The 27191-nt window shown below is 26.0% G+C and overlaps 1 protein-coding gene across 2 annotated transcripts in view; it reads right to left on the reverse strand.

Moving 5' to 3' along the window:
• The window catches only part of LOC113553741 (cationic amino acid transporter 2), an 88228-nt gene that overhangs the window by 9449 nt on the left and 51588 nt on the right, over window positions 1–27191 (reverse strand). Inside the window, exons 5-12 of one of the 2 annotated variants that reach the window (XM_026957240.1) lie at window positions 23840–24045; window positions 14772–14943; window positions 11776–11959; window positions 11539–11663; window positions 7752–7894; window positions 7525–7670; window positions 3272–3458; window positions 692–930 (exon numbers count right to left, since the gene is read on the reverse strand). In XM_026957240.1, coding sequence (XP_026813041.1) covers window positions 692–930; window positions 3272–3458; window positions 7525–7670; window positions 7752–7894; window positions 11539–11663; window positions 11776–11959; window positions 14772–14943; window positions 23840–24045 — 1402 coding nt within the window. Of the gene's footprint in view, window positions 1–691; window positions 931–3271; window positions 3459–7524; window positions 7671–7742; window positions 7895–11538; window positions 11664–11775; window positions 11960–14771; window positions 14944–23839; window positions 24046–27191 lie in introns of both variants that reach the window. The other variant, XM_026957239.1, reaches the window with a different exon arrangement.

Consider the following 27191-nt stretch of genomic DNA (forward strand, 5'->3'; position numbering starts at 1 on the left):
ACGTTTAAAAGAAGTCATTTAATATTCAATTAATTAATACAATCATAAAGATTATTCTTAAATACGTTTTCATACCAAATCTTTAGATATAGAATTTTTATACAGCTCTTACTTTGAGCTCTTATTAAAAATCATGATATAATTTAAAACATACAATACATCATATTAGACATAGCTAATACTATCTAATAAACTCTATATTTAGATACTGACATAATAAAATATATGTCCAAAATGATATGTTTCAATTTTGGAAAAAATTAAATAACTGAATATTATCAGCATGTATGTAATCTTTATTTATATTGAGGTACATTTTTGAAAAAAAAATTAAACACATATTATTGTAACTTTTTTTTTTTTATAAAATTATATTATAGATCTGTTTGATTATAATATACATTTAGATTTTATACCAAAAAGAGAAAAATTAAATTCGAATTTAAAAAGTAGAAACTATATCGTTTTCAAACTACGAGTATAATAACGTTTTCCGAAACGAATCTCATGAAACGATTTTGAGAAAAAACGGATTACAACTTTCTACTTGAGTTTTTTAGTCGCAGCCTATTACCCGCCGAATTGCGCGCGACTGTAACGATAATTTGATAATAGTTTAATAATATTGATGCATACGGTTAAATATTAATATACCTAATAACAATATTATAAATTTGCCGATGGCACTCACTTGTTCTGTGGCTTACGGGATATGGCTCCCAGCACGATGATCACGGCTATCAGCAAGGTGTACAATAGGACGTAGACGAAAGTTGACGATTCGGAAGACACGAATACCAGCAGCACGTCGAATACGATGATGAGCACGTAAAACACGCCGACCAGTTTTAGCACCACCATTCCGCTCTCCTCGGTGGCCGGTCCCATATCTACCCACGGGAATATGGCTGGGCACAGGTACGTGGCAGCCTGTTTTTGAAATGGCAAACACCGAAAATAGAGACAAATAATAACATTCGCAACGGAAAAGAAAGCCGTCGTTATCATAATATATATTGTACAGAGTAATTCACCGAACATACTCACCTCCACCTACCCCTCCCTAATTGGGTGCTTTAAATATGAATTCGTTCAAGTATATCAAGTTTCATGTTTAATTACTCAGAACTACTACATGTTTGAATTTAAATTTAGATATATCGGAATTTTCAAAATGAAGTCATATGAATTTTACTCAAAAAATAATTTACAATTTAAAAGAGGCACTCTTTTGAAAAAAAAATTGAATTACCACATAATACTCCTGAGTAATTAAATTTAATAAAAAAATTTTTAAACAAAAATTTGAATAAATGTATTATAAATAACTATAGAAAATAGAGCATGTGTGTGGGAGGGGAGAAGATAATGAGTATAATGTTTGAAGAACCATGCTACATGTTACAGACTACAGCTACGGGTGTTTGTAAATAAATTGAGCTCATAGTTGTTTATACGGGTGGTAAAAAATTCGTAGTAAATAACACCCTTATCATAGTTACTATAAAAAACATTGAAGTATATGAAGTGGCATCTAATATGTATAAGTAAAAGTTGTGAAACAAAATTTTATAGCAACATAGGTAGGTTAAAAATATTTTCATAGTTTTATAGTCACAGTAACATTAAATATTTTTTTTCCCCATTCATAACATACAATATTTTATTTTATTTACTATTATTATGCATGTATATTAGGTAAATCGTGTATTAATTGCATACATAATAATTAATATATACAAATTATATATATACATAAAAAAAAAAACACTTTGGAGACCTATAGGAAAAATTATTCAATTGTGTTAATGATAAATAGATTTTATAATTTGCATAATATTATCCGTCATTATTATTTTCAATTATACTACAGTAAAAGTTTTTTTTTTGCCACATGCATTTACAGTAGTACACGTACGATAATGCCCGTGGCATCAAGTTAAAATGACTATGCAAATATTAACTGAAAATGGGCATTATCATTAATACACACTATTCGCTATTTATCTAATCTATTAGGTAAAATTTACAATTGTTCCCCTTCTTTAAGTGAAACTTATGTCTACCGACAGATCAATGACAGACTGCAGTAGACTGCCATATTAAATATTTATTGATACTAGAAAATTTAAGTCAACCCATAAAGTATATCTTTGCGAATACCATATTTTTAAACCATATTATCGGATCAATGATACATTCTCCAGTAAAATAATGAGAAAAATTTATGTTTTTTCGTATCGAGTGTGATATTTTTATACAAACTCGTATTATATCTACTAAAAAATGACCACACCTGCAACATCATATTATCCGGCATATTTTTATCGAAAAAGACCACTATGCGTTATTATTATTTTCCATTAATTATTATTTCGTTCAACAATCTCTATAACTGTTATTACTATTGTAATAATATGCTTTGACCACGATTCAATGACGCAACACCGTTGTTTTTTCGTATTATAAAATATCATAATTCATAAGGTTGTGATACATTCCCGGTAGTCTTGTGTCAATGGTTACGTTGCGGTGTATCGATAACATAAGCGATTTATTGTTACAGTGAAATATGGTCGAAGAACATACACGTGTCAACAATATTACCGGGTCGTGATTTTTATAAAATAAAATTGCCATGAAAAACACTGTAGCTATAAATATTACATTATTATATCCACTACGACGAATAATATTATGTTATCGTGACTGTTTTGACGTTAGACTGTTTAGTGTTTAATAATTTATTACTGCCACAATGCTCCTGCAGGTGTGTTCAAAAAGTTTTAATATAAATTTATGGGTTCGTAAATGTAAAGATTTTAAATTAATAGAATTAATGATAATAAAAGTTTAAACCCAATTAATAACGTCGAATTTAAGCATTAGAGGGTGTGATGGTAAATTTCTACACATCCATATGATAGTATAATATTTAAATCTGTTATTGTGCAACATTTTGTTTGGTCATATCCGAACAACTTTTTCTGAATATTATAAACCCGACGTACCTAATATCCATTACATACAACCAAACATTGCAAAAATATTTAACCATATTAATCGAACGGTCGATCAGCGATTGGGATATAAAATAAATCTTGTTTTTTAACGCGCATTTATGTGATTGTGCCTTAAAGTTTATCGATTGATTAAAATATAATATCATGTGCCATAAGAGGATGTTGCGGTTTGTAACAATGTCTCATCGAAGCCTCATATTACGTAATATTATAACAATACATTTCAGATCCTATGAAAATAGTATTACCTTAATGGATCTAGTGATGTTGGCGCTGGCCGCGCTGAATCCTCCTGGTGCGGCCGTCGATCCAGCAGTCGATCCCCCATGCACGGAACCATAGAATTTGCTCTCACACCTGTCCGAAACCAGGTATTGATCGTCGCGCCCCTCTTCGGAGTCGTCTCCGAAGTACGTGTCATCCGAATCCGGTGAACTGAAAAACAAATATAATAACGCACATTGTACAAATAAACATTATTATTGAATTACAGCAGGACCCGGATCGCGTGACATATATAACATATACAATATACATGCCACATGGCGTGATTGTGCATTTCGAATTAACGGCAGAAAAAATATATACGTAATTTATTATACACCACACCGCATCGTAAATTGGATATCGAACAACACTTGCAGGCAATTGGCGTTAGGTGCAGTAAAAAAAAAAAAAAGTCACAACCTAAGTATAAGCCCGACGTAATAATACCACACTATATAATATTATCGATTTAGTCGTTTTCTCGCTATTAGCTGTCGGTAATATTAAATGTTTATTAGTTCCAATAACAAAATTATTCACATACAACACACTGACTGACAGTGGGTACCTGTTATTACAACGCTATTGCCATTATTTGTCGGTTATTAATTTTATATGAAATATATAACGTTGTCAATTTAATGGAAATTAATATATTTTATGAGAAGAACCGAAAGCGCGTGACTTTTTTGGGGGCTGTTTGAATAGATTTATGCAGCTTGATTGACATATCGTGAAATAATTATGTTCTGAATGTTTGTAGTAATGGTGGCGTTGGGCTTACGTGCCGAACGTGTTTAGAATGTTTTCGTACGAGAGTTTATTATGCGAGTAGAATATCACTCCAGAAAACTAGATTCTAAAAAAAATTGTATGCCATCGATATGATAATGTCAAATTCTCGATGTTCCGGTTTTATTTTTATTATTATTATTACGATGTCGACTACAGTACTTTCCTATTTTAATATAGCTAGTGTATCGTGTGTTATAAAGATTTGCCACACTACATAATAGTTTGTAAAAATATCATCAAATCAATTGAATCACCGATTAAACGATAATAGTTACCATAATATTATAACATGATAGTTCTTGACCACAAAAATAATTTCAATACAATATGACACTCATCAATGTGTTAATTAATTTCGGGTCACGGCTGACTGTAATTTTATTATTATAGTATATTTATGATGACCATATTTCATAATAATATATAATTTGAATATTACTTATATTATAATTGGTTAGCTTCCGGAATAATAATTTTCTATTAGCACTTTATATACCTACCTAATATTAAAACTAAATGCATATGTGTCCCGAACGTATGACCATCAATGTTTTATCGATCGCCTGCAGGAGTATAATAAAACGGAGAAAATCTGAAAAATGTAACTGCCGGAAATAAATTACTATTCTTGCGTTATCGTTTTGCGGCCAATATTATGACTATGTGACATATTCTCCACTGCAGGGTCGGATTCAAAATCGAATTCGAAACGCGTAATATTCACTATAGTATATACAGTATATTAAACGAGCAGCGTCACAATACACGTTTCGGTGTGTATATAAGGGTCTGACGTTTGCGATCGCTGTGATTTTATCGACAAGAGGACGCCCGGTCAGCAAACGTTTTGAAAAAGTGTTGAATCGATCCCGTTTTAATGACCCTCGGAACTGCATTTTTCTGACAATAGAAAACCGTACGGCGTTTTAATAGAAAAAAAACGCTCGATCCAATCCAAACATTTCTAAGTGCACTTGAAGTTAGGTACCATTTTCAAATTCACACTTGTTTTTTTTTTCATGCATAATAATTAGATTCATTTTTTTTCTCGGCGTTACTATAGGAACGACTAGGTTATTTTTTTTTTCGAATATTTCTTCTTCCGAGATATAATAGTATATTGTTGTTTTGTATTATAATTTTATGTATGTTGCATTATTTATGCACATCGTAATTTAAAACATCATAATAATATATGCAAAATATTTATTTATTTTTTGTTTTTCGTTGATAAAATCTTAAAAATGTAAATTTATTGCACTTTTCTCAATATTATTATTTAGAGCATGAAAATGTGCACGTTTTACATACAAGCGTGTTCGTGTATCAAACTATATAGTTTCAAATATGATATTGTATTGAAATTTGAAACAAAGTAATGCTTAGTAAAAATCTATTACTAAAATAATAATAATGTATGTTTGTTTGTACGGCAAACATGAACAATAACAGTAATAATAAAATAGTATAGGTATGTTATGCACGTAATAAAAATGTCTTGATAGAATATTATTGGATTTCCAACTTGAACCTACCTATCTATATATGTACTGGTAGGTAGTAGTTGATTTATTTTCGTGTTAATCAGACCCCCCCTCTTTTTTCACCTCATTCCTTAGTTGCGATTTTTGTTTCAAATGATTTTCAGTCAAGGAAGTTATCAAAAATCGTTTCGAAGTATGGGTAGTTTTGGAAAATATAAACACACGTACGTTCGAGTGGCTGATATAATATATTTAATATCAAAAAAAAAATCTGTGTTTTTATTTATTTATTTAATATTGGGCATACGAGCAGAGAGCTTAAAGTAAGACAATTTAAATTATACTATTAACAAATGAAACATAAAATTTAATATTAAGAAAAAAAAAATAAAATTAATTAAAGAATATAATTATTAATAATAGAATAATAGAAAAATAATTTTTCATTGGTAAACATTATCCTTACTAGATGGTTTTTAGTAACTTAGTAAGTAGTGCATAATAATATAGGTACACGATAGTACAGTTAAGGATATACGAAAAATGTACTTTATTTTATGGTAAAATACTTGCCAAAAACAAACCTCAATTGATCTGTTCTGTGAGCTAACGAGAACAATTTAAAATAAAAAAGAACAAGACAATAACAATCATTAAAATTCTGTTGTTTATTAATTTTCTATTATTGTAACGTCAAATGTTTTGCATGGGTATATTAATCAATACAGACACGTATACAGGGTGGTTAGGTTTAACCCCATTCCTCCCGGTATCTTTTTTTTGTGTAAGTGCCTGAATCGTTTATAGTTAATGGTCTCTTGTAATAATATATATATATGCATTATGCAATATATTTTATCAAAAAAATACAACTGTTTTTAGCATTTTGTCATTTGAAATAAAAACAAAATTTAAACTAATGAATATTCTATTATTTTCGCAATGCAGTGATGGATCTAATGTCTATAATCTATGATTCCTATCAAAAAAATTGATTCGAATTCCATAAAAATGCGTCAAGTACACGTTCAATTTTTACTCATGAATTAATCGAATGCAATAATATTATCGAGTTACTGTACTATCGAGTCCGTAGAGAAAGAAATGTACGTGTTCTGTATTGCAACGCCAAACAGATAAACATTTATCAATGTTTATTTCGCATTCTCACTAGAATACATACTATGTGTGTATGTTGTAGTTGTTCTATAATAAAATACTATATTATTTCAACTCATCGCTGTATTGATTTTACGTAAGCAATATAAAATCGTTTGTAGCGTAGCCACATAACTAATGGTTCCATAAATGATCATATAGAACATATAATGTTTTAATGCTTACATTGAACTCAAACTCGTGTTACACCTCTGCGCGAAGTTTATAATTAAATTTTTGATAGATAAAAACAAAAGGAGAGAAAAAAATTACAGAGAGAACAAATTGACGGTGAGTGGAAGAAAAGCAGAAATGTAATAATAAAATGTAACAATCATAATTCAATAATGAACATGGTATACGCGCGTTGGGTAGTAAAATATTATCGTTGCATGCAAGTGAGTAGGATGGTATAGAATAGGGTGACTTATGTGAAGAAGGCCGATCCACGATGTTGAACTATGTCAATATTTTCAAATTAACAATTATTACATTTAGGTACCACGAATTTATAAAAATTTAACACATTTATGTATAATTTATTTTATTCTGCTGAAATCTATTAAACGTTCAAATATAAACATTGTTTTTCACCATGATACAAACATTTTGAAGTGTGTTTATCAAAAACATAAAAATATTACGTAAAAAAAAAAAATTATATATACAAAAATAAATAACGATCGCAGTTATAGACGATTCGTATCGCGTCATTAAAGCTTATAGTGATAAAATAATATTATGATAATTGCACGATATTATGATGTGCAATATTAACGTGATAAAGATTAATTTACCTTCTCGTCACCTTTCGGACCATGATCCTCTGCGACTGGTGCGACGGTATGATTTGCTGCGGTAGCGGCAACTGTGTCTGGTAAAACGACGTCTGGTTACCGTATCCCTGATTTGTGTACGCGTATTTTTGGTCATCCTGCACCACCTGAATCAACATACAATACACGACGGAGTCAGTGGTTGCAAACTCGCTTAACCGCGATCGTTTTATATTTACAAAGTTTACCCGTCCATTGGTGACGATCTGTTTGGGCGCGTTCATGGGTGATCGTATCGTCTCTGGGAAGAAGTGTATTACGGTGGATGTCTGCGGCTGGTACCGGAGTATCAGCACGCACGTCGACACTAGAGTGTAGGCAAACAACGTGCCTTCACGAAAAAACATAAATAATGGTCATCGCCATTTAGATTATTTGTGTGCGGTGAATAATATATTATTATATTATACTATTGGTATTTCAACGATAGAATATTTTATAGACGCACTCGCTATCTACCCGAGAATATTGAGCCCATACTCGACTCTTTTCCCAATTCTAATATGATCTCAGACCCTTTGTTTACAGACGTATTTTATCCAATACATAATATATTTTAGAACATCGATTTTTTGAAAAATTTACTTATTTTTAATACTGTCACGTGAACTCTAAACATGAAAATTAAAGCTGGTTTATACTCGAAAACTTGGATTACATACATTAATTTTAGGTTTTCTGAGTTGCTATTGTCGATTATCAATTCATAAATCTAAAATTCGTAGAACTAAGAATATAATGACACAATGTATTATTTATACTGTATCCAGCACCGGTTTATGTATATAATATAATACATTGTTACACATTCCTTCAGTTTTGTTAAGTACTCGAGTAAAATTATTCAAATATAGTTTTTATGTACTCAAATGCATATTTTAAATACTTTCTTAAAGTATCTGTATTTAAAACTAAATAAACACTATTTTTAAAATAGTTTCCTTTTCTAACTATACATATGCTATATTTCTTAAAACCATATATGTCATAAAAATATAAAATCTATATGAATTAATACAAATTGTAATTTGTATACATAGTTTCAAATTTATAGATAATCTTTTTCGGAGCCGCAAGTAATTTATTTAATTCCAAACGTCATTGTATTATTATAGTAAGTAGTAATTTAGTATATAATATAGTTAAAATAAAATTCTTTAAATTTTAACTAAATGAGTGGTTTTAAATAGCAAGAGAAAGTCCTTTAGAGAAGTCAAAATTAAAAATTCTCAGTATTTTTTTTTTAAATATATAATATAACATAGTTAGGAAAAACAAATAAAATATTAAGGAATTTTCATGCTAAACCAGATTTAACTAAATTGATTTTTTTATTTTATTTTAATTCAAAAATGAAAAAATACAGACATTTTAAATTTATATTATCTTTTCCTATGATGTAACGTATAATACGATACAGTTCAAAAAATATTTTGACTATTTTTGAACTATTTATAGAAAATTTTATTTTTTATTTTAATGTCAATATTTTTTTTTTATTCATATTATATAATTGTATTTAAATAAATATAAATATATTGTATAGCATGTACGGTAACATATATACGATATTATAATGGTATAATAAAGATTTACATTAACCAATGGCAAGAAATCGATTAAATATAGTATGATAAAATATATCGTTTAGTACTTATTGTAATAATATCATTTGGTTTTCTAAAATTCTCCCTACGTACATTTGGCGATTTCTGTGTACCCGATTATCGGTGATATATTGTTTGACCCACGCCAAACGATTTGGTCGTTTTATAACGTTGGACGGCGAATGAGATTTTCGTTTTTACTGTTATTACTATTATTATTGTATAGATATTTTTTTTACCAGTTTAGTTAGGCAATCATTCAAAAACATTAAACATTCAATTGTAAATAATACAATGTTATAATAATCTACTTGGACTATTATTATTAGGTTATATGTTGCAAAAACATATCTATACTTACCGATACCATTGAAACGTTCTCGTCGAACAAAATCAAACTCTATTCATATAACTATATTGGTATACACTTTAATCAACAAGTTGCGCATTAACCCCTAAAAGCAACTAATACTTTATTCATTATTATATATTGAACTATTGCGTATATGCGTTTTAACTACTCAGAGGTTCCAATAAATTAACCTTAATTCCAATTTAGTCCTTGCACTCTGCAATGAATTAAATTAACGTAACTGTATAAAAAAAGGCACACTTTATGGGTACGAAATCATAAAGTTATACATTTTTATTTTAATTAATTAATTTAAATTATTTAGAAGCTATCATGTTGTTCCACTGTGGATGACACTAAAAAAAAATGATGTTAAAAATGTTATTGTTGTTGTGGATTTGGACGGATGTCTGTTATTCGTAAAATTTCGATAAACAACAATATTACATGAAAATACAATATTTTTCTATATATAAATGGCTATATTGATGGTTATTGTCCCATATAGTCTCGCATTATACCATATGTATTTTATTCATCGAACCCCTTTCAATACAAAACACAATGGTATATAGGTGACTTCTCTGATGACAAATCTCTATTCAGATGTTACGCACTGATCCCTACACGGTTTCAAAAGCTTTCAAGATTTCATCGGCTCACTTTATGTATATATATATATATATATATTATACATTATACATAATGATGAGATATCATAATAATATTGCTACTAACTCCCGAAATTTCCATTTTCATAACGCATTAGGTCGACAAAGATTGGATTTTCGACGAAACAAAATTTATTCTCGGTACGCGGGTCAAGCACATGCAATTTTAAACAAAATATTGAAATAAAAACGTATTCAAATATTACATTATCCTCTTAAGCGTATGGATGGGTGTCCCAGCAAGTTTTTGAATAAAGTAATGTAAAACATTTTACTATACTAAAATTAGGATATGATAAGATTTCGTAATGAAAGAAAAATCCTTATAGTTACTATACAAATATAATATCACAATATTTGAACAAAATTGAGATGAACTATTCGCTAGATCATCCAAAAAGTGATGAATCAAATTATAAAGCAGAAAGTTTAATCATTTAAATATAAAACATTTTTGAATACCTCCCCAAATCATCGTTAACTAATTTATCTAATTAATCAAACATTTCGTTTTTTGCGCATAATGTATACACCCTGATTAGCTTAAAACAAATTAACAAATAGATACTTAATTATTTACTTGAAAAATATTATATTATACTGATAAAAATTGAACCCCTCGTTAACTAATTATTCTTAATTTAACCAAAGTATACACAATAAATCATATTATGTCACAAATAAATAGAAAAATATGTTAACGAACCAAGTTTCAATAAACTCCCTTAAAAAAATATTAACCAAACATTTTTTAACACAAATATTATACACTTTATCGGTAACAAGTAAAATACCTATATAGTCAAATTATTACTGTACATTAAAATTTAAAGTATTTTATTTTTATTTTTTTATTTTGAATTAAAATCAAAAATGTTTTTATACATATTTACGATTTCATAATCATACAATAGCTCAAAAATCAACATAAAAACACAGACAAATGTTTTTACCTGAAAGTCTGATAATAGGTCAATTAACTTATGTATTGAAACTGACAACACAACATTAGTTCTGCTGAACCCAAAATTGCTATATTGTTCTAGGTATGTTTGTATAACGGAGATAACACAATGTCCTAATATGCGAATATGACGTCCTGTTAAGACCTTAAGTTCATACAATATGCAAACGCAACCAAATTTGTATGGATTTATTCAACTCCTGAATATAATTTAAATAACATACGTAATACGCTAAGTTTAATGATTTGTTGTTTTTGTTCTTACGGCGACACGCAGTTACGATTTTCTTAGAAAAATAAATCGTGATTCGAATAATAAAATCTAGAGGAATATACACGTGCCAAAAATGTGTTCGTTTATATTTCAGCTGAGATACTTACCAATAGACATCATTTCGATAAGCGTGTCCAAATTAATAACAAGTGCAGCTACTGCGGACGCCACGCCAGACAGTACAGTGGCCACTACCGGTGTACCGGTCAACGGAAATATCTGACTTAATGACCTAAAATATAAAAAAAATAACGATGGTAATGACCATTGATGATCGTTATAGTCGATATAAAGTTGTTATTTTCTGCGAGTAAAAACTATCTACGTGCGTTTCGGACGCTTACTTGAACAACAAACCGTCTTGGGCCATTGAATAAATGATTCTGGGCATCGGAAACATGGAACCGAACATGCTCACTAATAGACCGGCCATCGCTCCCGCGGCAACAACCATCTGACATCTAGGCGCACCTACCTGCACAAACATGTCTAGCAGAGCGGCGTTTTCGTCGATTTTTGTATACGGTACTAAAAAAAATAAAACGCTTTGTTAAAATGTTAGAATAATATTAAATTAACTATAGTCTATACATAGATTTTGACATTTTGAAACAGTTCACTACAATCTGATGAGATTTTTAATAACAACACTTGTTTTCATATCAAGATATAATATTAAGAGATTAAACACTAAAATAATTTCCCCTAAGAATATTTCAAGAGTTTTCTTATTACAGAACGTCTTGTTGTGTTTTTAACGATTCCTCGTTATTTCCTCGTTGGTTTAAAATAATTTTGTCTAAAATTGGAGTTGGCTTTAGTTTTTAGCCCAAGGCCATATATATTCAATATTATTTTTTTATTATTACTAAAGGTATTCAATAACAATTTAAGACACATTTATGATTTGTCACAGTAGTAGAAAAATTATCTTTGATTATTATTATCTATAATTCATAAGTTATAAAAATTATTATTTATTGTGCAATCATAAGTAACACATAAATTTATGAAACTAATACATTTTATAAAATTATGGGAGAGTGTGCTTAGGTGACTTTATTTAGCCATTAAAATATATAAATATAAATTAAAATAAATTTTATCTCTTTTCTCTAAAATCTGATTAAATCTCTGCCTATTATGATACTTATACATAAATTATATAAACATTGGTTTCTGTGTTGTCTTTCAAGATAAAAATAATAACAATCCTTATATTGAGTTGAATATCGTTATAGTATTACGTAGAATATGCAGATGATGCTAAATTAATTAATAAATTTAAGATAAACATTCAAAGACAGCACTCGCCGTAACTATTTCTGTAACAACATAAGTAATAACAGTAACTAGTAATAATATTATAATATTTTATAATCAATACAAAAAAATATAACGCGAAAAACTTGTACAATTAACGCAAGTTTTAATTCAAACAATATTATTGTTCAAACAAATAGCCAATATATTTCTTGGAGAACAATATAATATAATATAGGTTATAATAAATTATGTGTCCACTATTAACATCAAGAATATCATAGGTACTTCTGGCGTAGTATAATAAGTATATTATTTAATTTGTTTATGTTTCCTGATAAACAGGGTAGATATACGATTGAAAACAATAAACACTTTTGATGTTGTTCTCTTCAATAAAATTAGCCTCGAAAATTAGCTTTGTTTGAGTGGTTATGCGCTGTTATACACTCGGAGACGATCTTAATAAATTAAAGGCATTTTATTCGAATGATTATTATTTTAGGTTGATAATAAATTGTGAGTAATTTCCGACAAAATGTGAAATAAGTTAGAGAAAAGCTATAGTTCTGAATAGTTTTCAAGAAAATCAACTTGTGTAATAATAAAGCTGCGGTAGTTTTTCTCGTATACAGTAAATAAATAATACTATACATTTTACAAAGACGGAAATATTATTACGTTATTATAAAGAAAAATATGTATAAGTTACACAAAACTAAAATAAAAATAATAACTGCTGCGTTGAAAGCTATAAAGTTTGTAAAGTGCATGTTTTCTATACTTAAATTGTATTATGTGTGCTCACAATAATTATAATGAAATATTGTATATTATGTATCGATAAAAATGATCACTGGTTATATTTTAATGGGTTTAATAGATTATTGTTTTTAATTATCTTAGTAAACAAAATAACTTTAAGTTACAAATAATTGCATTTTTTAATATATTTTTCAAAACGCTTTTTTTTTCATTTATAAAAGAACTAATAGCTTTTTGTTTTAAAACAGTCCTTAACTTTAGTCTCAAATAATATTATATAACTTAATGAAAACGTGAGTTTTGTTTATAATGATGAATTATAAATATATAAATCGTTTAGTTTAAATAATGAAGATAAGTAAACATTTTGTATTCTCCCATTGTCTTGTTTTACTCATCCGTTATTTTATTTAAACGGATTGGGCTGGATATTGATTCATTTGTATATCAATACATTTGTCAAAAAATATCTAATACTACAATAAATACTGAAGAAAAATAAAATATTATCTCAAGTTGTGTACACTCGTTCAGTCCAAAAAATGTGGGAATGCTCACAAATGTTTTTTTTTTGATATCATAAATGTGGATTTTACTTAAAATTGTAATCATTGGTAAACAAAAGAAAAAAAAAATAATAACAGAATGAAAAAGATTATTTAGCACTTGTTTATTTTTAAAGAATGATAAAATTACTTTAGATCAAAAATAAGACATTTAATTTTAATTCGTTTTAGATTGAACAACATATGATTTTCTCAAATATTACGTTTTCTAAAATAAATAGTTACAAAATTCATATTTATTTGGTATTTACCAGGCATATAATATATTAATTCTCATATTATAAAGATTATATTGCTATAATATAGATACAAAATAAATTAAACTATAATAATGTTGAACTATATTTAAAACTTACCAAAAAAAAAAAAACCATTATTCTTAATTATTGAAATTTATCTATGTTTTCTTTTTTTAAATAATTTGCAATAAAATGAAGTAACCTGTTTTAATACAGTTATACAGCTCCGAATAATAAATTATACACATCCAATCTCTACTTAAATAATATATGTATAAATATCTACCTAATGGTTTAATTTAAAATTTTTAAATACCATAATAATGAATTTTAATTATTTTCCTAAACTGTATTAAGGCTTATAAACTTATGCATTTAATATTATTTTAATTGTTTTTTAATTTCGATATTTAACTCAAAATATTCTAAGAATACGGATGAAATTATTTATAAATGGCTGTACTAGGTTCTGTGTTATTTACACAAATAATATCATTAATTACTTACCTATAAGTGTGAGCATTATTGAAGAGCTAACATACGCTACAAGTATAATAACCAAACTAGCCATGATAGCCAATGGAATAGATTTTTTGGGGTTATGAGCTTCTTCACCAGTGGTAGCGATGATGTCAAATCCAATAAAAGCGTAAAAACAAGTTGCTGCCCCTTTAAATACCTAAATAAAAACAAAATAAATGTACATTAGATAAAATACTTTAAAAGCAATATTTTGTGTTATGTTAAAAATGTTTACAGACTAAAGAGTAATTTTAAAAAAATATTACACAATTTTTTGATTAGGTATGAATCGTTGTAACCACATTAAAATCGCGTAACATTTGCATAATATCATATTATATAATATTGCAATATGCATGCTTAAATATTTTGTTGAAAATTAACCTAATCAAACATAGAAATATTACTACGGTTTGATATATTTTTAAATATGTTAGTTGTATTTGTATTAAATAATCGTTGAGTCAAATATTAATGTTAAGCACTTGAAAATAAATGTTGACTTTAATAATATTATTAATTTATCAAATGTTTTTTGATTATTAAATGTATAAACGATTATTATTATATTTTAGAAATCTTGTAGACTAGTGAATTTATGACCAATGTGTCTTATTGTATAAGCTATTATATATTTTTTTCTTATTTTTTAAAACTGTTTTTGCATTCCAATTGTTTCTCTTATTATACGGATTTGTCAATTTATCATACGTGTTTACAATCTAAAAATACCCTTGTTAAAAGATACATTTCACACATTTGTGATTATCTTATCATATTTATTTTATATCGTTTCTTTTTAAATGATTATGTAAGAAAAATATACTTAATGGAATTGTTTTATTTCTAATTTTTTTATAAAAAAAAAACCTAGTTATAATTATGTATTCAACAACCGATCAATTATACTTTATTAATAATTTTTCTGATAAATAAAAACATTAAAAATTAAATATATTAATTTTATACATAAAATATTATTTCTCAACTAACATCTATATCCATACCCGGTAATCCCCTAAAAAGATTAAAAATACAGTGGTATCGTGACCTTCTCACGTGAAATATAAATTCATTAGCTGTTATTTAAAAATAAAATAAAATGTAATTGCAAGTGTATAAGCTAGCTATAATATTAACTATCTATTGACTAAGTACATCTACTGAGAGGTTTCTTCACCCTGTGTTTCCTGTGTGTACTAAAAATTATTAATTAAGCTGATTGTTCAAATTGTATACAGATTGCCTAATAAAAAAATTATGTTTAAAACAAATACATAAAATATATAACAAATATTTATTATGTATCAAATATAAATTAGATTCTTCTCCTGTTCTTTTCTACTATAATAATTAATAACTAGTAATTAATTCCCTGCATTTATCTCTCAATTTAATTTCTACTCTTTAAATTTGAATCCTCTACTTCAGTACTTAAATATATTCTTTTAACTTATTCCACATTAGGGAAATTATAATATACGTTTCGGTATTTAAATGTTTAGAAATGTAAAAAAAAGCGTGATCGAGCATACATGAGACTTAAGCTACACTAACTGACCAGCTAGTAAGGTTGTTTTAAAATTTAATGATAAACCACTTTATTCTATACACGTTTGTGGTCCGAAAGTATAATATATTCTGAAAAAATCAACATAATCGTGATTTCGATGTAATTAATGCACTATGTTTGAAATAAAAAAAGTTAAAATTAAACATGACAATATATTATAATATATATCAAATAATATAAAAGTAGATATTTTTGTTAAAATTAAATTTTCTTACGTGTTAAATCAATTGTATTTAGAAACAAAAAAAAAAAATTAAATAATAAATCTTATTTAATAATAGAAAGAATCTTTTCACACCCTTCCCCTTCACCATTGCCTTCTATATTTTGAGCTATACTTTATATTTAACAATAATTTTTTTGTATGTACAAATAGTAGTAGAAGTAAAAAAGAATGCATATTATTAAAATTTTTGAAATATTTTGCATTTTTTAATGTTTATTCTCATATAAATGCATATTTTATAAAAAAAAAATAATAATAATAATAATTGCATATTATACTGCATAGTTTAAATTCTTTTGGTATATATGAATGAACATATGTCATTGTATTTTAAATTTGAGTGTATACAAATATATAATTCTAAGCTCTAACTGATGATTTGTATTACAAGGTTATATTAACGCTGAATTAACTATTAAAGTGAGCTTGTTTAGCGAGATTATACTGTAATATTCATATTCATTTTTGAGCATAAATAATGCGTTGCTATTGAAGCTAAATAAATTTTATTGAAATAAAAATACATTTTTTGTTTATGAATTTCTATTTTAATGTAGATACTTATTGAAGTCAGATTTTTAATTATACTTCTTTGATTTTTTTTTTTTTTTTAAATAGTTAAAATATAAATAACTATTATAAACAAAAATTATTGATTATAATACTTATATCATATACATAATAATATTATGATAAGCCACTTGTATCTACTAACTTGACATCGTGGTTACCTACTTTTATCATTGTCTATAAATTCATATTGGGTTAGACAAACGTTCATTAGAATTTAATAGATACTCAAATATTTAACATGTTCTTAACGTCAAACAGTAACCACGATTGGTCCATTAAATTTTAACGAGACATTAAATTATAAGATTTCTGAACAACCTGACATTAAACTTGTAAGCTTGATTTAAGCGTGTATATTGTGTTTAAATCCATTACCCAATGTTAATTATCGTAATTTTATTTTGTTCGTTTTTTTTTTTAAAGGTACGACATCTTAATAAATAACCTAGTTACGGACTTTATAATTTGGAATATTATATCGTTATAAGCAAATAAAATCATTTGAAATTAAATTAAATATATTAATAATAATTATGGTTAAGTAGGTACATAACACCAATCTGAGAAATTATTAAAAGTAAGTTGATGACCTCATATTTTATAATATACACTATCTTATCAGTTTAATTATTGTTAAAAGTATAGTGTCTATTATCATTACAAATAATCTCTGATTGAAAATGAACAAAATTAGTCCGTTATTAAGTAATAACGTTATCGGCGGGAAAAATGATTAATGAAATATTATGGTTTTGTTATTAAATTTACCGAATACAACTAGCTGTACCAATTAATTAATTTAAACAATAATACCTGCCACTAAAGATAGCAGGATATATTTCTTCAACTTCAGATTCAATATGCTCACCATTCATATTACTGTATACAAAATATTATATAAATTATACTTTTCATTGCCTTTAAATCATTAATATAGTTCTTTGAGATCAAAACACGTATATACATTATAGTATAATGATTATACGATAATGTTATTATTGACTTTTAGATAAAACATAATTTTAAATCATCCAGGAATACTCTTCGTCCGACCGCATTATCGTGTTTTCGTGTAGTTATGTACAATTTACAATATTTTTTTTAAAGAAGCTTTTAGGTACGTCATAAATCTAAAGTTGAACCACATTTAACTATTAATATTGTTTTAAGATTAATTGTCTTACAAACAATTAATCAAAAACGAATTCGTTACATCATTTCAAATCAAAATACTCATACTAACCTCATTCCATGTTCATCGTATTTTAAAACGTAAAAACATAACTAAATGTTTGATCTTGTAATAGTAGGTATAACAGTTTTAGTAAAAAAAATAAACTATTTTAAATTTTAAAATCCTTACATTAAGTTCTCCTTATATATTATACTTTTATTTAATTTCCATTTCGTGTATAAAAAAAAAAAAAAATGACTAACCTTTTTAAATAACAATATCAATATAGCTTCAACATTTATAACTAAAAAGAAAAACATACATTTTTTGAATATAATTTATAAATAAAATTATAATAATTTTATTCTGATCTTATACCTAACTGGTTAGTTGATAAAAGTCAAGATATCATTAATTTATTTTATCGTCACATTTCATAAACTGCTAGTACGTGAAAAAAAATCCTCAATTCTCTTATTCATACACTACTATTTTTTATTTAGCCTTTTAAAGGTTCGGATAAATAACAAATTTATTTTTTATGAATTCATTTTAAATTTCATGATTTGAAAGAGCACGTCGAGCAATTTCCATTAATACTGATAGGTTGTCACTTTTATGATATGTACATCGATAGTTTATTTACCTGTAAAATATGTTTACTAATACTTACACTAGTTACACCTCTATCAATACTTGTCATTTTGCTGCTGTTATAATACTAATTTTTGAAATTATTCCTCGCAACTGTATCAATATTTTGAATGTATTAAATTTTTCAAAAAAGCGTACTTAAAAAACATTATTAAATAGTATAATTATTACCTACCAACTATATTATCCGATTTCGACATAGCTTTAAAAGCTATACACTAATAGCGACATACACTCACTAAAATAAATCATAGTTTTCAGAATTTCTCAATAAATTTACTCATTAATTCATAAACTTAATTTATCATAGTAGTATATTTTTTACTGCAATAAGAATTGCAATAAATTGTAATCTATCTACCAAAAGATATTATGTTTATGTTTTATACACTATTACATTTATTATATCATTATATCAATATATTTTTTGTAAGCTCGAACAAACTAAAATGTTTTTTTTTTTTTACATTTTTAAAATGTATACGAGTACCTATAATTTATGTATTCGCAAGTTGAAAAATATCGATTCATAACCAAATAAGTAGGTACCGTTGTTGACTCTATTATAACTCAAAGAATTTGGTATATTAATATGTCATTATATATATTATATTTCCTTAAATATTATTATGTTATTATATTTGTTTTGAAATTGTATATTAGGGGTTCAATACAGCGTTTTTAGTCTTTACTTGTTTCGTTTATAAACTTTTGCTATAGCAGTCAAGCCACATGTCAATATAATATTACTACAAAACTATTAAATTATACTCGTATCAAGAATGCCAACGAGAATATTAAATTGTTGGATATTTTTTTATCTTATTGTATAAAAAATAAATCCAATTATAAAGCTACAAACTTACCTTTAACAATATTTTATCGTGGTATATTGTCAAATTGTTTTGTTTGACTAAACTTGCATTTTAAATAACTTCGTTTTTAATAACGGAAACTATCAAATTCGTTTTAATCAAACACAATTGTTTTATCTTCAATGAAATAGGTTACCCAATTAACCTAAACTAACCTTGAAATACCCCAAAATGTCTTAAAATCTCACTATTTATTCAACTTTAGTTGGAATGTTCTTCAATAGTCTAGAATCTAAAGCTTGTCATATTGTTTATCATATCCCGTCCAAATAAAGGAAAACGTGCCTAAAATTATTTTTTTCATTAATAATATGTCATTTTACACATTTTATTTTTTTTTAATATTATTAATTTTAATATGCTAAAAATAAATCAGTATACATATATAAATTAATTTTTTTCATTAAAAGTAATCTTAAATAATCTTAAGTTTATGGAAATGTTTAGAGTAGAGTAGACGTGCTTTATATCTGTTATATAGCCACATATTATAGAATGAAAAAACTAATGTAAAAACTGAATTTCAAAATTGTAATAAGTTATTATTTTATTATTATGTATGCATAAAATGCCACATAGTAATATTAATGTTACTCAACTTATTATTATACTAGTTATAAAATTAAATATTAAACAAAAAAAATTTAAAAAGGGCAAAAATAGGTAATTACTTTGATACATTAAATGTTGAGTGTAGTTCATCATTGAATAAGTCACTAATATATACTTAAGTATTTTTTTTTATTATAAAAAAAAATTACACTTTATTGTAAATTTACCGCATTCATTCTTTATTCAGAATACATGAATATAATGCTTTGATTAATATAATTTATAAAAATATTTAGTACTATCAAAAAAAAAATTCAATTGAGACTATTGTATGTTAAGTCTTATATTTAATTAAGCTCTGATAATATCGAAGGTATTTAAACAAATTATTTAACGACGATCTACATAAATGAAGTGTACTCTTTGCGTATTAGCAAGTAAATCTTTCTGATATCTCCAATCAAAATTAAATCTCTTTGGATCAAAAAACTTCAAATAAAAAAAATGTACTCCAACATTTTGATTTTATATAATATATTATTCCTTAATTGTGTCAAATCAATTTCAAAATTAACTCCACATTGTAAGAGATCGTTTAACTTATTTTAAGCCACAAACATTATTATTAAAAATATATTTTGTTTTTTACTTTCAGTGTTTTAATAATTTTATGGTAATATTGAAAGTTCTGGAATAACTTAATTGGTGATTTAACATAATAATATCATATTTATTCTTATTATGTTATTATGCGTATAACTAATTTATTATTAATTACCTACTCATAATATAATATATAGATGTAGAAAATATATTTAAAATAAAATAAAATAAAACCTTCTAAAAGAATTTATTTACTTATTTACAAATAAGTATTATGTTCTTTTTTCTTATAAAAAATTATTAGATATACCTAAAATTCGATCAAGTTCAATAAAAAAAAACTGGCATGTTTTTAATAATAATTTGATATGTACTTACTGTTACGCTTAAATTGTAGTTATATATCTATATAATTTTATAGTTCCTAGTACAAGAGCACCAAAGGTATTTCAAGTTGTTAAAATGGGTTTTGTTAACACGGACGAGATTGCAGTGCAGTTACTGAAGGATCAATAAAAAAAAGGATAAAAAAGGAGGTCGTAATCAACCGAACTGAAGACGTAATCGTAAAGGCGAGGTGACTATTCTCGGCAGTATTATTAGACCAGTTACTGCTCATATACCAGAACTATTTATTGCCATTTGCTTTCACTATACTCATTTATGGGTAAAACGAAAATTCATTTTTTATTTTATCATACGAGTTATTTATAACAATACAATGCTATTCGAATGTGTGAAAATTCATTTGTTCGATGTCCTAAACGAAACTCAACAGTTATCCATTGATAAATAACTTATAAGTTACTGTACGCATCATACCAGATGGACGATTAATAATGTGTTATAGACAACGATGATATTATGATAAAAAGTTTATATCAAACTTAACATATTAAAAATAATCATCACAATATTTGATTAGAAATAAATGTTAAAAAAATGGATTATCAATTATAAATATTATAGCTTTCTATAAACTAAATTATTTATTTTATGACCACAGGGATTTTGATTAAGTATAATTATATCATATTATATTTATTGTTGTTGCTTATTCGAAATGTGTGTTTAAAACAAATACAATCTATTGACGCAATATACAAGGTATTTATTTTATTTTCGTTTGTATTTATATTATATTACGTGTAATACTTCCTATGCCGTTTGAGTTATTTACACTGAAAAATATCGCACAGTAAAATTGAATTTGTACTATCGTTGACAGCTCCTTCTTGTCTTTCAAAGTGATTGAGAGGCCATTTAACTCGTCGCGGTTATCGTACGACTTTTGTTGGTTCATACGTCAAATTTATCCAATGCGCGAGACATATTGATTAAGCCTAACAGACATATATACTTCATCCATCAGTGATTACTTATTACATTGAAAATCATTTAAAATTTTAAAATACCGATTAAGGTGTATAGAGACTATTTAATATATACTTATCTGGGAAGATTTGTAAAAATAAAACAATTGCTGCAATAAATTATGTTAATTGTGTTTTAGTAATTTGTATTGAAACTTGAAATATAAAAAAAAAATACTTGGCCTCTATTTTAACGTTTTTCTAATCTCATATTATTAATTTAAAGTACTTAATATATTCTAGTATTCAAGTACTAATATTACAAAAATAAAAGTAAATCTAATCCGTACTCTTAAAATATCGAAATCGTATACGTAGTTAAAAAAACAAATAATTAGGTTATAGGTGTACTTTTTTAATCAACTAATGAAAATATGCAAATGCACACAAAATTATCTACCAGCCATGATAAATCTATGATTTACATACGCAAAGTGTGAAAGGATTATCAAAGGATTATTCGAACATTGAAGAACAAGGACTAGCGTATCTACATATAATAAAAGGCACGCGGAATATTCACGTCTGTAACTTAAGGCCAACTTTATTTTAATATCATCTTAAATTTACACCCTGTTTGATCAAACACGTTCAAAAATGCTTTTTTAAACGCATTTTTTAATTTATTTGTATTTTAACCAAATTTATTCAGAAGAGTTTCAAGTGCTGTTTTACATAAAAAAAAATATGTAGGTAGGTACTGTAAAAAATAACTCCGATAAATTATTTAAAAAAAAAAAATACATTTTACTAAACATCTACACATTATAGAGAATTGCGTGTCTCATTACATTTTACATAAACCCTTAAGTGTTTTCGAGCAAACTTTTAAGCCAACCGCTGCAAAAGCTTATAATAATTTCAAAATTCAAACGACACCTATGGTGATCAAATAAAATCCGTGACATGCATGATAATATTTATAAAAATATTGTTTTTAAAATGTGAATACGTAAAAATAATAATAAGCGACCATTGTCTGTTAACACCTGCATTTCACCGATTCCGTATTACATTATACATATTATGGACACTAATATTTTTATCAGGTGCGCTTAACACAAAAGTGGCTGGTAAATGAAAAAACGAACAAAAATATACCGTCGTGGATTTGAAATATTATCATCTTGCCGCATCGATATTGACTTTTGGTACTCGAAGTTTACGCGTATAATACGTTCAATAATCGCGTGGAACATAGTGAAACGCCAAGTCTTATAACCAAATTATTTTATGCGAAAACATCAATGTAATTTACCGATAGGTAGTTTAACCCAACTAATGGTTTGTTTGACGAACGCAATGCTTTTATGATAATATCGATGATGATAATAATAATAATAATAATAATAATAATAATAATAATACTGATTCGACTACGTCTATATTGTTATTAATTATTGTAGTATAATATATAAACGCATTTCTAGAAACAGTTTGACGAACTTACCCCGCCCCAGCCGTTCGGCAAAAACCCATCATTCTTGGTCCAATTATCAAGATTGACGTAGAACAATCCGGCGCCCATGAGAAAAACCCACGCGCCTAAGTTGATGACGTTCATCAGATGGTTAAATATCAAACTTTTTTTAACGCCAGCTGCGAGAAGCACCATCATCAACAGAGTAATGCCCGCGGCCAGGATATCTGGTTTTCCTGTAACACGATAAATATTATATTAAACTAATAATATATTTCACCGGTGTGGTCAATGTTGTCATAAACATTTTGTCTATAAGCATACGTCATAATATTGCAAAATAAAGAAACCCTTCCACGAGGTTTGTAACAATATACTCGTAGTAACGGATTTATCATAGACACGTATGTCTTATTTAAAAATAAAATATAAGTTTTATAATTAATGATATATTGATTGTTTTTGTGGTAGGGAAATACATACGTTTCGTATCAAACGTATAAACATTATTCAATTATCTACAAAAAGGTATTAAATTAAGTGAATTAAAAAAAAAAGTACAGTAAAAATTATATTTTGTATAATAATTAGTATAATGTTTACTTTAAGAACTGTTTACTTTGCTTACTAAAATGTATGCAAAATTTCTTACATATATTTTAGATACTGAGCGGAGCGATGAATGTATTAATTTTAAAATAATGTGTTTTTTTTATCTATAATTAGCTTTTAGGGTAAAAATGATTTAATTTTCAACTTTGAAGGGGATTTATAATATCAATTTGAATCTAGTTGGTACATTGTGAAGTTAAAAGTAAAAAAATTACAATAATTTTCAAAATAACCAAAAAATAAAATTAAGAAAAAATGAGAATTTTTACACAAAACCAATATTAAATAAAATCGATTTTAGTTTTTTGATGACTCAAAAACAAGTAACTTTATTAAATACCTATTAATAACCTATTACTTTAAAATTTTTATATCATCATTTTATATACATGGTATAATTTTCTTTTTGAACTATTTCTATAGGAAATTGAAATTTCTATATTTTTTTTCTATAACTATGGATAAAAAAATTGTTATTAAGCCAGAAAGCATGATAATGTAATAATACAATAGGTTTCGTATTATTTATTACTATAGCTGTTTAAAAATAATAAGAAACCTAGACATGATTTTATTCATTCATAAGTGTTTGAAATTAAAATGTATACACAATTCGCAAAAATCCTAGCAATTTATTTAATATAAATGTTGTAGATAAAAATGTATAAAATGTTCCATTTTCATAGCTAATATTTGAACATTTAATATAAGTATTTTTTCACGTAGTTGAAATTTTTTTTGTATTTAATACACACAATGTAATTTTTAAATACAATATTTTTTGGTAAAATGTGAATTTAATTTACTGTATTACTTTAATAAGTAAATAAATTATTTTAATAGCAATATTTATACATTAATATATAATGTAAGCTGTAGGCTATGCATAAAATATTTGATCATTAAAAATCATTTTTTGAAAATAGTTGAATGTACAAATTACGCATAAACCTAATAATAACAAACAATTAGATCCAAATAATTACATTAAATTCAAATATAATTTTAAAAAGTATTTTTTGATGCTTATTAACATTATTTACAACTAAAAATAATTTTTTTTTAACTGAGTTTCACCATCAAAATTAATTTATGCAGTCTAGGGTTAATAAGTATATGATTTTATCTAATTATTAAGTTCGTTATAAAAATAATTTTATAATACCTATAAAATGTGTAATAATTACGATTTATAAATTAAAGAAATTAATACTTAAGCTCGAAGAGCCACAACTTTGAGTTTATAATTTAAAAACTAAATAACAACTATACATTCTAAAAATAGTTTTCTAATCTTATTAAACACGCCATTAGAGACAAAATTGTTTTACTAAAAACGCTGTTAATGTATCTTTTTTTCGCCAATGATTACAATGACGATGAAAAGTAGAAAAAGTAAATTTCAATTAAATTGGATTAAGATTTTCCAATTTTAACACCCATTTGATCCAAGCTACCGAAATAATACTGTAAAAGCAACGATTATGTTTGTGTGACGAATTAAATTATTTTTTGTAAACGACTAAAATCCCGGATAATTTAATTTAAATCTAGCTTAACGAGCTTTTTAGCGATCCACAATAATTTTTCTGAAAAAATCTCTCCAAAATTACTCAATCAATAACTGGGTTATACATTGATGTCATATAAATCGTATACCAGTAAAATATATACTTATACTATATTTTATGTTGTATAATCATGATTCATGATAAACGTGTTCGGCGAGATATGGTTGTCAAAAATTATTACGACGATAATTTCTCAAAAATAAAAATATTTCTCAGTAAACTCAAAAATCATATAACTAATTTTATCAATGCGCTGTTGAATAAAAAAAAAAATCAAACATTAAAATACCTGTTTATTAGTGAATTAGTAAATAGTTAATGCTCATCATATTATTATTTGCTTGTATTGGCAAATAGTCTATGGCCAAGAAATTCAAACTTTCTTCGTTAGTACTAAATTTTAAATAGATATTATTCTTTTCACATTAAATAAAAAACACTTTGCTAAACAAGAGGTAATGTGTTTATAGAAAAATGTTAAGGACAAAGATCAGCATAAGTATACATTTAAAATACTATAAATTCAACGACTTTAAAATAACTTCTAATATGTACTATTTTATTTGGAGATGATGTTCTTAAAAATATATCATATGAAAATTCTGTATTTCAGTAGCCAACAATATACAAGATAAAATAAATGAAACGTACATCATGCCGGAATTAATTACCCGGAAGTTTTCAGATGTGAAAATCAAAACTTATATTATAGATTTGGTATATCTAACTCCTCAGGGACGATGTACTCGATTGGCAATATTGTTACATAACAAATAATTTAAAAATATATTTTTGTACCTAATTACGAGTTCCAACAATCCCTGTTTAGATTTTTTTTTTTGATTTGATAATAAAACATAATAAAATGACGAATTCTAACGTACTAATTTATAAGCAAAAAATTGTTTTTATTATATTCTTGTTTTTATACTCAGTCTATTTAACGTGCACAAAAATAGTTAAATGTGTGAATATCTTTAGGCTTTAATCCTGTTATAATATAATAATATACATGGTGATATAATTTCATTACATTGAAATATATAAAATATTTATTTTTATACTAATTAAAAGTATTATAGTGAATAATGTTTCGTTACAGAAATCACATACTTGTAAAATGTTATAAAATATAGTATTCATAAAATATAAAAAAAAAAGAAATTGAATCAAGTATAATAATATCATTGTCGTAATAA

The sequence above is a fragment of the Rhopalosiphum maidis genome, chromosome 2 (assembly GCF_003676215.2).
Source record: "Rhopalosiphum maidis isolate BTI-1 chromosome 2, ASM367621v3, whole genome shotgun sequence".
Taxonomy (NCBI): domain Eukaryota; kingdom Metazoa; phylum Arthropoda; class Insecta; order Hemiptera; family Aphididae; genus Rhopalosiphum; species Rhopalosiphum maidis.